We start from the raw sequence: 15,178 nt of genomic DNA, 5'->3' as shown, positions 1-15,178 counted from the left end.
GTTGCCAATCTTTTTTTTTTCCTCCCTGCTTTATTTCCTAAACCCCTCTTCCCCCCAGCCCAGGACATAGTTGTATATCTTAGTTGCAGGTCCTTCTAGTTGTGGGATGTGGGACGCCGCCTCAATGTGGCCTGACGAGTGGTGCCATGTCCGCGCCCAGGATCCGAACCCTGGGCCACCGCAGCGGAGCATGCAAACTTAACCACTTGGCCATGGAGCCGGCCCCCCTAAAATCTATTTTTGTCAAATCTGGATGTTTCTATTGATTTTTCTCCTTATTACAGTCATGTAGTCCTGCTGCTTTCCTTTTTTTTGGTGAGAAAGATTTGCCCTGATCTAACATCTGTTGCCAATCTTCCTCTTTTTTTGCCTGAGGAAGATTGGCCCTGAGCTAACATCTGTGCCAATCTTCCTCTATTTTGTATGTGGGATGCCTCCACAGCATAGCCTGATGAGTGGAGTAGGTCTCTGCCAGGGATCTGAACCCACAAACCTGGAGCACTAAAGGGGAGCACTCAGAATTTTAAACACCTGGCCATGGGGCAAATCCCACCTGCTTCTTTACATGACTGGTAAACTTTATCTACTACCAAAGACTGTGAAAGTTACTTTCTATGTGCTTGGTATTTTTGCATTTCTATAAATACACTCAAGCTTTGTTCTGGAATATATTTATGTTACCTGGAAACAATTTGTTCCTTTCAAGATTTGCTTTAAGCTTTTCTAAGTGGGACCAGGGAATCTTTAGCCTAATGCTAACTTGCTTGTCTACTGAGGCAATAACTTTTTGAGTAATCTAACTAGTGCCCTGTAAATTATGAGGTTTACCTCTGGTTGATGGGACACAAACTATTCCTGGTTCTGGGTGAGCTCCAAAGAATACCTGTGCTCTTAAGCATTTCTTTTGCTGGCCTTGCGTAAGTCTCCTCATGACCTCACCTATGCACCATCAGAACTTGGCTTGATGCTCTACCCTGCAAACTCTAGCCATCAGGGCCTTCCTGGACACTCGGTTCTATCTTGTCAATTTAGGGAGATCATGAGGTTCCCTCTATATTCCCCCTCCCTGTGCCAAGATGTGGAGATGCCCTCTAGGCAGTAAGTTGGGCCAAGTGTAGGGATCACACTTGTTTATACTTTGTTAGGCATTACTGTTGTGCTGTCTGATGTCCAATTTCCAAAAACCAGTGTTTCTTCTATTTTATCTGGTGTTTTTGTTATTTTAGGCAGGAAGGTAAATCTAGTCTCTATTACTCCATTTTGGCTGGAAACAGTATTTTTTAAAAAAAATCTAGACTTACAGAAGAACTGCAAGACTACAGTTTCCATACACCCGTCTCCCAGTTTGCCTGATATTAACATTTTACATTACCATATCATAATGATCAAAACCAGGACATTAACACTGGTCTATCACTTAAACTACAGGCTTTATTTGGATTTCACCAAGTTTTCTCCACTAATGTTCCAAAGATCGAATCCAGAATCTTGCACTATATTTAGTTATCAATTTTCAGTAGTCTCCTCCAATCTTTGAGAGTTTCTCAATCTTCCCTTGCCTTGGGTAAGTTATTTTACAGAAGGTTCTTCATTTTGGGTTTGTCTGTAGTTTCTTCATTATTAGATCAGAGTTATGCAGTTTTGGTGAGAATACTACCCAAGTGATATGCCCTTAGTGCATCACCTTCGGTGGTATATGATGCCTCTGTCTTACAACTGGTGATCACTTCGTTAATTAAGGTGGTGTATACAGTGTTTTCTCTTTGTAATTAAATATTTGGGAGAGATATTTTGAGACAATTCTAATAGACTGTTTTCCTCAAACTTTCACACCTTGAAATTTTAGCATCCATCAATGGATTTTGTATATAATTATTACTATTATGGTGATTTCCTATTTCCCTCATTGCTTTGACATTTGTTAATTAGAATTCTTCACCATTAAATGGAACCAGGATTCCTTCATTGGGGGTAGTTAATGTCATGGTTCAGGACAGTAATAAACAGGGTAGGTCTGGAACATATTCTTGTATTTGGGGAAAAACCCAAAAGTTTCCAAGTAAGCTAAGGAAAATGTGGAAAGGATAAAGGAGCAAATGAAAATGGAAAGGAATGAAGTTTTATCAAGTTGAGCACCAAAAAGAAGTAGGAAAAAGAACATATGTTAACAACAATAATTACATTATGGTTTATTGGAGTAGAGGTCTGTGAAATGACAACAATTCATAACAAAGTTCAAAGAAAAATGTTAATGTAATGTGACCAAATGTAGCTGCAATTACAAATAAGGGAGACATAATAAGAATTCATTAATTTTTAATTTATTCATTAATGATTTCAAAAAGTAAGTGCTAAGACATGTGGTTATTTTCTGTTATTAATTTTAAGTCCGTATATAAGATTTAGGTGGCTCATTGTTTTCATTTGTTCAAGCAAGCAAAAAATTAAAACACACACAAAGAAGTGTAGGGCAAGTAGTTCTAGAGTACTACACCAAGAAGAGGGAAACTAATCAACAGTGACGGTAACTCAGAATAACCAGGCAGAGTGGGATCAAAGAACAAATCAACAGTATAAGCACATAATAGCTCAGTAGAGTGAACTATTAATAATTATAATAAATATAGTTGAAATGTTTCAAAGAAATGAAATAGCAAATATCTTAAGGGTAAAAACAGAGACTCATTTTCTGTGAAGGACATGAAATATCTACTAGTTACATATTATAAGAACTAAGGAATATTTAAAGAAAACATAACTCGGTGTATTCCAATGACAAAATGGCTTAATTGCTACTGCTGACCATACGAAAGTTTAAAGAATCCATAAATTCTGGGAAAGACACCTATTTCAAAAATTAAAATCTAATGGATGATGGTGACATAAATGAATCTCAACATAATAGGTAAATTTTCTTATAAAAATCTAATAACCTGTGGCTCATGATCACATTGACTGCATACCCAGGACAACTGTCCCAAGAAGGAGATGATGGACAGCTGAGATTTGCAACCTTAATCTCTGTGACTGTCCTCCTTTTCTTTTTTCTTTTTTTGGAGTCAGGAAAGATCCCTAAAATCAAAGGTCTGTTGATTGTTCAACTGCCAAAACCTAGTAAGGCAACACTGAGAGGGAATAAGAAGGAAAATTATAGATAGATACAAAACCCAATTGAAGCCATGGTAATGAAAGTTATACATCCTCTTAATGTAAGTTTAGTGACCAGTTTATAATCGTTGCAATAGTTGTAGATTTTTGCCTCCTTTTAAAGATGGTTAACAAATTTAAGAGACTGATAAGATTGAGTTAGTTAATTTTATGAAATATTTAAAAGTGCTCCTTTCATTTGGATCCCGACTGTCACTGCCTAGTGGTGAAGGCTCCTTAAAGGAATTTTGTTGCAGTAGGTATTTAGGGAGATCTGTCGCGTCAAAATAAATTCAAATAGAAGTCAGCCATTTGATGACAGAAGATTATACATCTACCATTAAAACAAAAACAATAGAAAACAAAACAAAAAAAATCGACACAAACACCACAAGACTTTAAAACCACATAATATCTGACTGGGAGGTCTAACTCTCGGGAAGAAGGAAAGTACGTCATATATAATAAGCAAAAAATTAGAATGCAGAAGATGTATTTGAGTAATATTACAAATCAGTAAGCCAAAAATAATAGACAAAAGAACAAAAAAACATAAACACCAAAAGTAACTGTAAGCAAAACATGCCTGCACAAGAAACTCAAATGAAAATAACTCAAATATTTAATAATTAGGGAAACACATTTTCCACACATTTCAGAAACAGGTTAATAAAGACCATCTTACATAAATAGATATTCAGAATGTTAACTGATATAAAAAGAGAAATATTTGGCAATATCTAACAAAGCTGAAAGTATGTATCACCTATGACTATGCAGTTTTACTGCTGAGTAGAGTAGCCATATATGAGTCTGGAAACAGATTTAATAAGAAAGATAGATTGAATCCTCTTCATTACTTCTTATTAAATGCACAGGTCTTTCCAGTGAAACACAGAAACAAAAGGCATTTGTACACATCTTTCATTCAAAAGACTTCTCACCAGTATAACTTCTTTGATATCAAGTAAGGTGCCTGCCCATACTAAAGGCATTCCCACATTCCTTACATTCATAGGGTTTCTTACCAGTATGAATTCTCTGATGTTTTGTAAAGGATGAACTATGTCTAAAAGCCTTTCCACATGCCTTGCATTCATAAGGTTTCTCTCCAGTATGAATTCTCTGATGTTCAGTAAGGGCTGAACTGTGTCTAAAGGCCTTCCCACATACCTTACATTCATAAGGCTTCTCACCACTATGAATTCTCTGATGTTGAATAAGGGCTGAAGTAAGTCTAAAGAACTTTCCACACTCTTTACATTCATAAGGTTTCTGACCACTGTGAATTCTCTGATGTCGAGTAAGTTCACTACCTACTCCAAAAGCTTTCCCACATTCCTTACATTTATAGGGTTTCTCACCAGTATGAATTCTCTGGTGTCTAGTCAGAGATGAACTATTTCTAAAGACCTTTCCACATGCCTTGCATTCATAGGGTTTCTTACCAGTATGAATTCTCTGATGTCGAGCAAGTTCTCTACAGACTCCAAAAGTCTTCCCACATTCTTTACATGCATAAGGTTTCTCACCAGTATGAATTCTCTGATGTTCAATAAGCTGTGAACTAATTCTAAAGACCTTCTCACATTGTATACATTTGTACGGTTTTTCACCAGTGTGAATTCTCTGGTGTTCAGTTAACTGTGAATGAAATCTAAAGTCCTTGCCACATTCCATACATCTATAAGGTTTCTCATCTGTATGGATTTTCTGATGTCGAGTAAGTTGTGCATGCACTCTAAAGGATTTCCCACAGAAAGTGCATTCATAGGGTTTCTCACCATCATGTATTCTTTGAAGTGGAGTAATTGCTTCAACTCTTCTGAAGGTTCTTCCGTATTCCTTACATTTATAGCACTTCTGATCATCATGAATTTTCTGATGTACACTAAGGTCTTCATAAAAACTAAACGCATCCTCATATTCCATATATTTACAAGGTTTTATACCAGTATGAATATTCAGTGGTAGGGTATGTGGGTCATCTACTCCAAAGGTTTTCCAATATCTGTTACATTCATAGGTTTTCTCACCAGTATGTATTCTGTCATATTCATCAAAGTTTAAGTCACAACTGAAGACCTTCCCATATTCTTTATATTCATAGGGCTTCTTGCTTTCATGAATTCTCTGATGTAATGTAAGAGATTCATGATTTTTGTAATTGGGCAATTTTTCAGAGATGATTGTCATTTGACTGAAGGATCCCACTTCAGGTCTTCGTACTTCAGTCTTGCTTTTGCTCTGCCAGTCATTTCTAAAAAAGGAGCTCTCAAAACCAAGGAATTTACTACCTTCTGTTACTTTCCACTCAGAACTGTTGTTTTCAGTAATGTCCTTCTCTATAGATAAATTCTTTGTGTCATATTTGGACTCCAAATCTGAAAGAAATGAAAAAAAGTAATTTACTTTTTCATGTGTCCCAAAAATAAAACAGTTACAGAATGCAGAGGAGAAAAACTGAAAATAACTCACAATATAAGTGAATGAGTAAAATACTGTTACGAAGTTTGAAGAAGGGTAGAGAAAGCTCAGAGAATGATAAAAGCATAATGTAAGATTGCGAGGTTTGTGATAATGGAAAAAGATTAACTCAGTGGGTCTGAAGTTTAGGCGATGATCATCACCTGGTAAGCTTGTTGTCAAGCACTGTTGTTCAGGAAACAGTCCAGATAAACTGACTCAACATCTATAGATGTAAAACTGCTCATCAGTATCTTATAGAGATACTGCTAATGCAGACCAAAATCTGATAATCTATAAATACTAATAATTTGGTTATTTTTTTCTTTTTTTACAATAGAATCCAAACACTTTACCTTGGATAATAAGGTGCTTGTACAAAGACCTCATTTTAATCCATTATCTCTTTTCACCTAATCTTTTATTTCCTACATCAAACCATATTTCTTATCACAGAGAGCTACCCATAGGATGTTTTATTTCTCAGAAATGGGTTCTTTATATACCACCTCCTTTTCATTGTCCACATCTGAACGTTACTACCTTCAGAAAGGATGTACTATCTAACTCTAAGTAAGTTCATATCTATCTCTCTATTCTACTATCTAATTCCTTATCCTCATATCCACTTTTTAATTGTATATTCAATAATTTTCTGTTGTTGTACTGTTTATTTCCCTATTCCTTAAACTCCAAAAGGACAAATGCAATCATTTTTTAATGTGCTACTGAACAATGAGTCCCAAGCACATAGTAATTCATAATTACAGAAAAAGTAAATCACTGGATTTAAGGAGTCTAAATAAGAATAAAGGAAATATTACAAAGATAGTCACTAGAGAACACAATTGATTATCAAAATGATTATACGACTATAAGAATAATGCAAAATTATAGGATGTCTCCAGGCCTTCCAACTGTCACACTATACTACAGAGATTATATATATATTTATAGTGATAGGCCCTGATATCGGTTTCCCTATGTTAAACCCAGCATATATGGGGTTAAAACCAAAGCACTCATTCCCAGCTTACTCTCTGGCTTCCTGGTTCCTGGATCCACTATCCTCCCTGGAGACAAATGGCTAAGGACAACCACCTGGATTCATTATCTCCTCCTCCTCCTCCCTGCCAAGGAGCTACAGGCTGGTGGAAAAGCTCCAACCAGCAAGGGCATATGCTCCCCCTCCCCTAGCTAAAACCCCATATAAAAACCCTTACTTTTAGCTTTTCAGAAAGTTTGAGATTTCAGCATTATTGCTCAGTGCTGTGCAATAATAAAGTCCTACTTTCTTCCACTACACCTGGTGTCAGAGATTGGCTTGCTGCGCAACGGGTGAGCGAACTCACTTCAGGTTCAATGTCAATAGCATATTAAGATACATTCATATATATGAATAGTGTTTATAAATGATTGTTTTCCAGTTCCCTTTCCAATTACACATATTGTCTCCATCGCTGCTGTTAATTCATTCCTATGCAGAACCATGATTTTTTTCATCCCACGTGTCAATAAAGATGAGGTGTTTTAAGTAGCATTTTCACTATTATTCATCTATCCTACTGAAATCTTAGTCTTTACGTAAATGTTTTCCTCATGCTCTTTTGCAGATGGTCCTTTGCATTTCCCTATACACAAAACCAACATTGCTGGACTTTCCAAAAATATTTTAGATATTATAATAGGTATATACCATAAGACACATGCAATTCTGAGCAAAGCTTGTGGCTGAGAAGGAGAATACACTAAGACAACGAGATGGAAAGGGTGGTGTTGGCAGTCTAGAGTGTAAGACACTTTGTACCAAAGGGTCTGTTGGACACTGCCTGGAGACTGGCAATTAGATGAGGGAACAACATGAGTAAAATCCAAAGTAACTGATAAACATTGCATAATATAAGACAAAAATAATTTCCTGTGACAGAATTATGTTAACAAAGGCAAAATAATGTAAACATCATTATTTGACTAAAACAATAAAATCATAAATGAATGGCAGTATCAGTAAATCAAAAGCATTCCACTTAGAAATGTTGAAGCTCTCTACCAAATAATTGTTTAGTCAATGTGGAAATGTAATTGAAACTATAAAATTTTCAGATGGCATTCAAAATATTACTTATTATTGAAAATATTTATTATTAAAATCTATGGAACTCAATAATAGTCACATAAAAAGTAAGAATTAAATGCTTAACATTTATAAAAATGAAGGAATGAAAATAACCAGTGTATACATCCCACTCAAGAAGACAGAAAACAACAAAGTAACCCAAAGCAAAGGTGAGGGGAGAATTCAATAAATATGGAATCAGAATGTGATGAGTTAGAAAACATATAAAGAATATAATTAACATATAAAAAATAAAAATGACAAAAGAGACAGAATTACCAGAGAGGGTATTTTAAAAAATGTTATGACTCCTATGTTAATCAATTTGAAAATGTTGACTTACGAACTATTTTCTAGTTAAATAAATGTTGAAAACCCCAGAAACCATAAAGGTTGAGAAAGGTCAATTTGCTAAAAAGAGAGAAAACTGTCGAAGACTCACCTCTCATGAATCAAAAATTTTATGCATGCTTATTGCCCACGTTGTGGCAATAAACCAGGTAGTGAACCAGCGCTCCTAAAACAAAGATCCGAGTCACGATCTGAGCAGGGAAGACAGAAGATTTGGCACTTGTTGTGACAGAAAGCAAGAAAGTTTTATGATATTAATGGGTCGTGTCAAAAGGACACAGAAATCACCTGTGGGAGCTATGGGAGACCACCATTTTGACGATACAAGAATCAAAAGAAGGGAACAAAACTTTGTGTACTAAAACATGCTAACTAAAATTAATATGGAGTATTGATTTTTAAAAGAGAACAAAAAACAAAACATATAAGACCAGAAGAACTCACTTTTAACCAGTTCTTCTGTCTGGTATGGGACAGGGAAGGTATAAGGTGTGCCTGGGAAAGCTTCAGAAAGCAAGAATAAATTCAAAGATTAAAGGATCAAGTCAAAGGTACACAGAAATAACTATAAGGAATTACTCAACAATCAAACAACTGGGCATCAAAAGTCAGATTGGTGGGGCCAGCCCAGTGGTGCAGCAGTTAAGTTCGCACATTTTGCTTCGGCGGCCTGGGGTTTGCCAGTTCAGATCCTGGGGGCAGACATGGCACCACTTGTCAAGCCATGCTGTGGTAGTTGCCCCACATATAAAGTAGAGGAAGATGGGCGTGGATGTTAGCTCAGGGCCAGTCTTCCTCAGCAAAAAACAAAAACAAACAAAAAAAAAAAAACAAGGATTGGTGGCAGATGTTAGTTCAGGGCCAATCTTCCTCAAAAAAAAAAAATCAAAGATCGGTAGGCTAAAGTATACTGAATGAATGAAAATCAATAAATCCATAACAAGGCATAAATAAGAGAAGGTCAGAAAATTTCAAGTGCACCATTTAAGGTGCCTAATTAGTTACAGTCATGTAAAGAACATAATCAAACACTCTTCCTGCCTTTCCCATTAGAATTACTTCTCAAGTTTACAAAGAGAATGAGGGCAAGTAAAAAGAAGGAATGACTGTTTTAGAAAAACATTGATTAAAATGAAGATTTTCAGTTGTAAAAACCTTTAGGTGAACTGATGATAAAGAACTGTATATCCACAGAATGCCAGACTAAGACCCAGAGATCTCTTTCTGACCATGCTATCTGAATTAGCTCTTTCTCCATCATTTTTTATCCCTTTATTTTGCTTATTTTTCTTCATAGCATATATCACTATATATGATATGTCTTCTAATTGTTTGTTTACCTGTTTATTATACATGTCACTAGTATGTCAATTCCATAAGCGCAGGATCGGTATTGGTCTTACCATTGTACTAACAGGGCTAGCACAATATCTCAGATAATAGGTAGACACCTATTATCTGCTGAGTATATAAATGACCAAGGTTTTTTTTTGTCAGGAGAGGCATTTGTATAAGTCTAAATACAAGAGGAACTGGAAAAAATGTTGGTTACACTGGGGATCTTAATTTGCTTCCCCAAGTGTCAGGCTTTTTTGCCACAGGGCTTTGAAGGGAGTCTCCCAAATACATCACAGGGGCCTACCTCCTCCCGGATCAGCTGGGGCTTTTTAGTGATGACTTTCCTGCCTCCTCATCAGCCCTCACACACCTGTGTTCTTGTCACATCACTCGCAACTCTCCTGAGCAACTCCCCTTCCTCCAATAAGGGAATCACAACTGGCTTAGAAATGGAACACCCTGCGTACAACAAAGAAATGTAACATAATGTATAAAAAATAGAATTGTAAACAAATCTAAATAACACTTTTGAGAATTGGTTGTTTTAATAAATGAAGTTGAAGTGATAATGATAAAGACTTTGGAGAAGAGAAATGTGAGAAGATTGAAAGAACATTCACCTTAGAGTGACTGCAGAGTTACAAGGTATAAAGAGACCAGACAGGTAAAGAAATGTCTTATTTTACTGAAACCCATGCTAACTCTTTGTCTTCAGGGTCAGAATATTTTAACAGTTAAAAACAGTGGCTTTGGTGCCACACTGCTTGGGTAGAAAACCTGCTTCTGATACTGATTGGCTGTGTAACCTTGGAGAAGCTGCCTAAATACTCTTTGTCTTAGCAATCTCTTCTAAAAACAATACAAGTAGTACTTATGTCATAGGGTTACTGAAGAATTAAATGATTCAAAATATTAAAAGTGCTTAGAACATCATGTGGTACAAGGCAAGAACTATGTGAGTTGTGAGGAAAATAAGGTCCTTGCTGGAATACTGACAATGTTAAGTACAAAGTTCTTTAACCACAAAGCAGGTGTAAGACAATACTTGTGTCAGGTAATGAATATGAATTTTGTTTAACAATCTAGCAACATATAAATTATACAAATTCTTTTAATAATCATAACAAATCAGGGCACAGTATCTTAGCTGTTCACTCAGAAGGTGGCTAAGAAAATAACATAAAGCATTTATAGCAATTCTGAGCACAAACACAATATAACAGAAATCTCAAAGGATATGCTGTATGTGTCCTACAAGTCAAATCCAGCTTCCTGGGTATCAAGGAAGGTAGAAATTATATGAAGGGACTGAGCAGGCATGAACATTATTAAGAATGATGATGACGCTTAATGGAAATGTCATCTCCAACACAATGTTCAACCCATGCCTTTGGAAACAGGGAAAAGAAATGTACTTAGTTTCTTATAAGACTGCCTTGGGTTCACTGAATATTTCCTGCTATTCTAGACAGCATATTCTACATTCTGTGAAGCAGATACATTTACCAAGTGAAACCAAGTTGCTGTAGTTCTCCATCATCACATCCCAGTACAAGTCCCTCTGAGCAGAATCCAGATAGTCCCACTCCTCCTGAGAGAAGTTGATGACCACATCCCTGAATGTCAACAATTCCTGAAACAACAAACCACATATTGTAGGTAAAATTGAAGGAAATATTCTTTGGTTTTTTTGAGGAAGATTAGCCCTGAGCTAACATCTACTGCCAATCCTCCTCCTTTTGCTGAGGAAGACTGGCCCTGAGCTAACATCCGTGCCCATCTTCCTCTACTTTATATGTGGGCCGCCTACCACAGCATGGCGTGCCAAGTGGTGCCATGTCCGCACCCGGGATCTGAACAGGTGAACCCCGGGCCGCCAAAGCGGAACATGCGCACTTAAGCGCTGCACCACTGGGCCGGCCCCTGAAGGAAATATTGAGAAAAACACAAGAAATAATGAATTTCATTACAAGAAGGATACTACATAGCAAACAAGTAGGCCAGGGATAGAAGGCTATGGTATGGAAAGTAAGGAAATTAGTGCTTCCAAAACAGACAATCTACATTTCTTTAAAGAATCCATTTGATTCAGAGTGATCTTCCTCCATTTTATGGGCGTTTTTAATTAGCTAAGCATGCCTGGAAATAAACAAATATAATCATTTTACAAATTAAAAGAAATAGTGTACACATGCACATTGCATGCTTTGTGATTGCCACATGAATTATCAATAAAGGTGAGTTTGTACATCCTTGTTTCTTTGGACAGCAAAAATATCTTACTTAGAAAATGGGATATGAACAATACTTTAAAATTTCTTGCAGCCCCAAGTTCATCACTACGTTAATCATCATCATTTCATATTGTATGATAAGAATTATTACTTCTAATGACAAATTACTTAGTAAATACTTTTTAGTGGCTACAGAGTAGTCTATTTGGTGAAAATATATCAGTCTTAATTATACTTAGACATTTAGGTTGGATAAGATCAGCTCTAATTCTGGAAGTCTGTAATCATCTACTATTTATGTATGACTGAGATCAGTCAACGTCACATCCAGTCTACCTGGAAACTCAGGTCTATTCAGGAGAAGTACAGAGTTTGCCCAGAGATCATCAGATGAATCCATCTGCTCTTTTTCTAGGAATATGAAAAAAGGATGGGAAAGGCCTCCATCTGGCGATTCTATTTCTACCCTATAGCTGCTCTTGACAAAAGACTGAACACACAGGAGTGTTGAACATTATTTGGAGAATAGATAGGCATATAGGAGGTACACTAGGATGTGGAGCAGGCTCTTTATTTGGGCTGTTTGGTAGGAAGATTCAGAAAAAGGAAATGTTCACAAAGGAGACTGAAATATCAACTTACATGGTCCATGGTTAGAACTGTCAAGAATTGGTCAGGGAATTCCACTTCTGGCATCATGGCATGAGGAGCTCCACAGGCAGGGTCCCCATCAAAACTGGTGAAAATTATATATAAAAACATATAGAAAATGAAACACTTGTTAACGACCCAGCTATCCCACTACTGGGTATCTATCCAAAGAGCTTGAAGTCAGCAATTCCAAAAGTCCCATGCACCCCAATGTTCATTGCAGCATTATTTACAATAGCCAAGATGTAGAGGCAACCTAAGTTCCCATCAACAGATGATTGGATAAAGAAGATGTGGTATATATATGCAATGGAATACCACTCAGCCATAAAACAGAACAAAATCATCCCATTTGCAACAACATGGATGGACCTTGAGGGAATTATGTTAAGTAAAATAAGCCAGATAGAGAAGGACAATCTCTGCATGACTCCACTCATATGAAGAATTTAATAATGTAGACAAAGAGAACAGATTAGTGGCTACCAAGGGAAAGATGGGGTGGGGGGTGGGCACAAAGGGTGAAGGGGTGCACCTACAACATGACAAACAAACAATAATGTACAACTGAAATTTCACAAGATTGTAACCTATCATTAACTCAATAAAAATTATATATTAAAAAAAAACCCAGTATGGTACTGGTACAAGAACGGAAACATAGATCAATGGAACAGAATAGAGATCCCAGAAATAAAACCACGCCTATATGGCCAATTAACCTATGACAAAGGAGGCAAGAATACACAATGGAGAAAAGACAGTCTTTTTAATAAATGGTGTTGGGAAAACTGGACAAACGAAAACGAATATAACTGGACCAGTCTCTTACACCCCATACAAAAGTAAACTCAAAATGGACTAAAGACTTAAATGTAAAACCTGAAACCATAAAACTCCTAGAAGGAAACATAGCTAGTAAACACTTTGACATTAGTTTTAGCAATATTTTTAGGGAGCTGTCTCCTCAGGCAAGGGCAACAAAACCAAAAATAAAGAGGATGACATGAAACTAAAAAGCTTTTGCACAGTGAAGGAAACCATCAACAAAATAAAAAGGCAACCTACTGAATGGGAGAGTATATTTGCAAATGGTATATCCAATAACTGGTTAATATCTAAAATATGTAAAGAACTCATGCAACTCAATATCAAAAAACAATTAGATGAAAAAATGGGCAGAGGACATAGACATTTTTCCAAAGAAGACATACAGATGGCCAACAGACATAAAAAGATGCTCAACATCATTAATCATCAGTGAAATGCAAATCAAAACCACAAAGATATCACCTCACACCTGTCAGAATGGCTATTATCAAAAAAGACAACAAATAACAAGTGTTGCCAAGGATGTGGAGAAAAGGGAACCCTTGTGCACTGTGGGCGCAAATGTAAACTCGTGCAACCACTATAGAAAACATTATGAAGTTTCCTCAAAAAATTAAAAATAGAACTACCATACGATCTAGCAATTCCACTTCTGGGTATTTCTCCTAAAAAATCAAAAACACTAATTTATAAAGATATATGCACCCCTATATTCATTGCAACATTATGTATAAACCCAACACATGCAAGCAACCTTCCTAAGTGTCCATCGGTAGATGAATGGATAAAGAAGATGTGGTGTATATACACACACACACACACACACACACACACACACACACACACACACACACTGGAATATTATTCAGCCATACAAAGAAGGAAATCCTGCCATTTGCGACAACGTGGATGAACCCTGAGGGCATTATGCCCGGTGAACTATATCAGAGCGAGAAAGACAAATACTGAACAATCTTAGTTATATGTGGAATCTAAAACAAAAACAAAAACAAAATACACAAACACACACACACTCATAAATACAGAGAACAGACGGGCGGTGGTCCAGAGACAGGGGTCAATGGTGGGTGAAGTGAGTAAAGGTGGTTAAGGAAGGTACAAACTTATACTTAAAAGATCAGTAAGTCCTGGAGATGTAATGTACATAGTGAGTATAGATAGCAATACTGCATTGTATATTTGAAAGTTGCTAAGACAGTAAATCTTGAAAGTTCTCATCAGAAGACAAAAAAAATTTTGACTGTGGTAATGAATGTTAACTAAAGTTACTGTGGTAATCATTTTGCAATATATACATATACCACATCATTATGTTGTACATCTAAAACTAATATAACGTTATATGTCAAATATATCTCAATAAAAATAAAGGAAATAAAGAACAATAGTAAAGGCAGTTAAAAATGTAAATATATAACCCAATATTATTTTGAGTTTGTTGGGCCTCTTTTTTTAAATGTCTTTAAAGACAAATCCATGAAACAATAATTATAAACATATGTTAAAGGGCACACAGTGTATAAAAATATAATCTGGGACAAAAACAACATAAAAACGGCAGGCCAGAGCTGTATAGGAGCAGAATTTTTGTATACTATTAGAGCTAACTTGATGTGCAGTAAAAGGTTACCTCAGGAGATCTGGAATGTTCAGGGGCCGGCCCCGTGGCCGAGTGGTTAAGTTCGCACGCTCTGCTTCAGCGGCCCAGGGTTTCACTGGTTTGGATCCTGGGCACGGTCATGGCACTGCTCATCAGGCCATGCTGAGGTGGCATCCTAAATGCCACAACTAGGAGGACCCACAATTAAAATATACAACTATGTACTGGGGGGATTTGGGTAGAAAAAGCCGAAAAAAAAAATATTGGCAACAGTTGCTAGCTCAGGTGCCAATCTTAAAAAAGAAAAAAAAAAAAGATGAGCTGGAATGTTTAAACCCTGCCTATTCCAAAGAAAGATCTAGGCCCTTGACCAGCCCTTGGTAGATTACCTCCAGTCCCTAGCATATCCAGCATTTATGGATT

General features: G+C 36.5%; 1 protein-coding gene across 13 annotated transcripts in view; it reads right to left on the bottom strand.

Moving 5' to 3' along the window:
• Positions 1-2,299: 2,299 nt before the first annotated feature.
• ZNF529 (zinc finger protein 529) overlaps positions 2,300-15,178 on the bottom strand; it is a 54,283-nt gene continuing 41,404 nt past the window's right edge. For 8 of the 13 annotated variants that reach the window (XM_070224216.1, XM_070224218.1, XM_070224220.1 and 5 more), the window contains 3 exons: positions 12,295-12,388; positions 10,925-11,051; positions 2,300-5,531 (listed from right to left, as the gene is read on the bottom strand). In XM_070224216.1, coding sequence (XP_070080317.1) covers positions 4,111-5,531; positions 10,925-11,051; positions 12,295-12,388 — 1,642 coding nt within the window. In that variant the 3' untranslated portion in view covers positions 2,300-4,110. Of the gene's footprint in view, positions 5,532-8,171; positions 8,272-9,722; positions 9,878-10,924; positions 11,052-12,294; positions 12,389-15,178 lie in introns of those variants that run through there. The other 5 variants (XM_070224221.1, XM_070224223.1, XM_070224222.1 and 2 more) reach the window with 5 other exon arrangements.

This window comes from Equus caballus, chromosome 10 (genome assembly GCF_041296265.1).
Source record: "Equus caballus isolate H_3958 breed thoroughbred chromosome 10, TB-T2T, whole genome shotgun sequence".
Classification (NCBI taxonomy): domain Eukaryota; kingdom Metazoa; phylum Chordata; class Mammalia; order Perissodactyla; family Equidae; genus Equus; species Equus caballus.
Note: the sequence above shows the minus strand (reverse complement) of the source record. Positions and strands in the feature narration are given on the sequence as shown.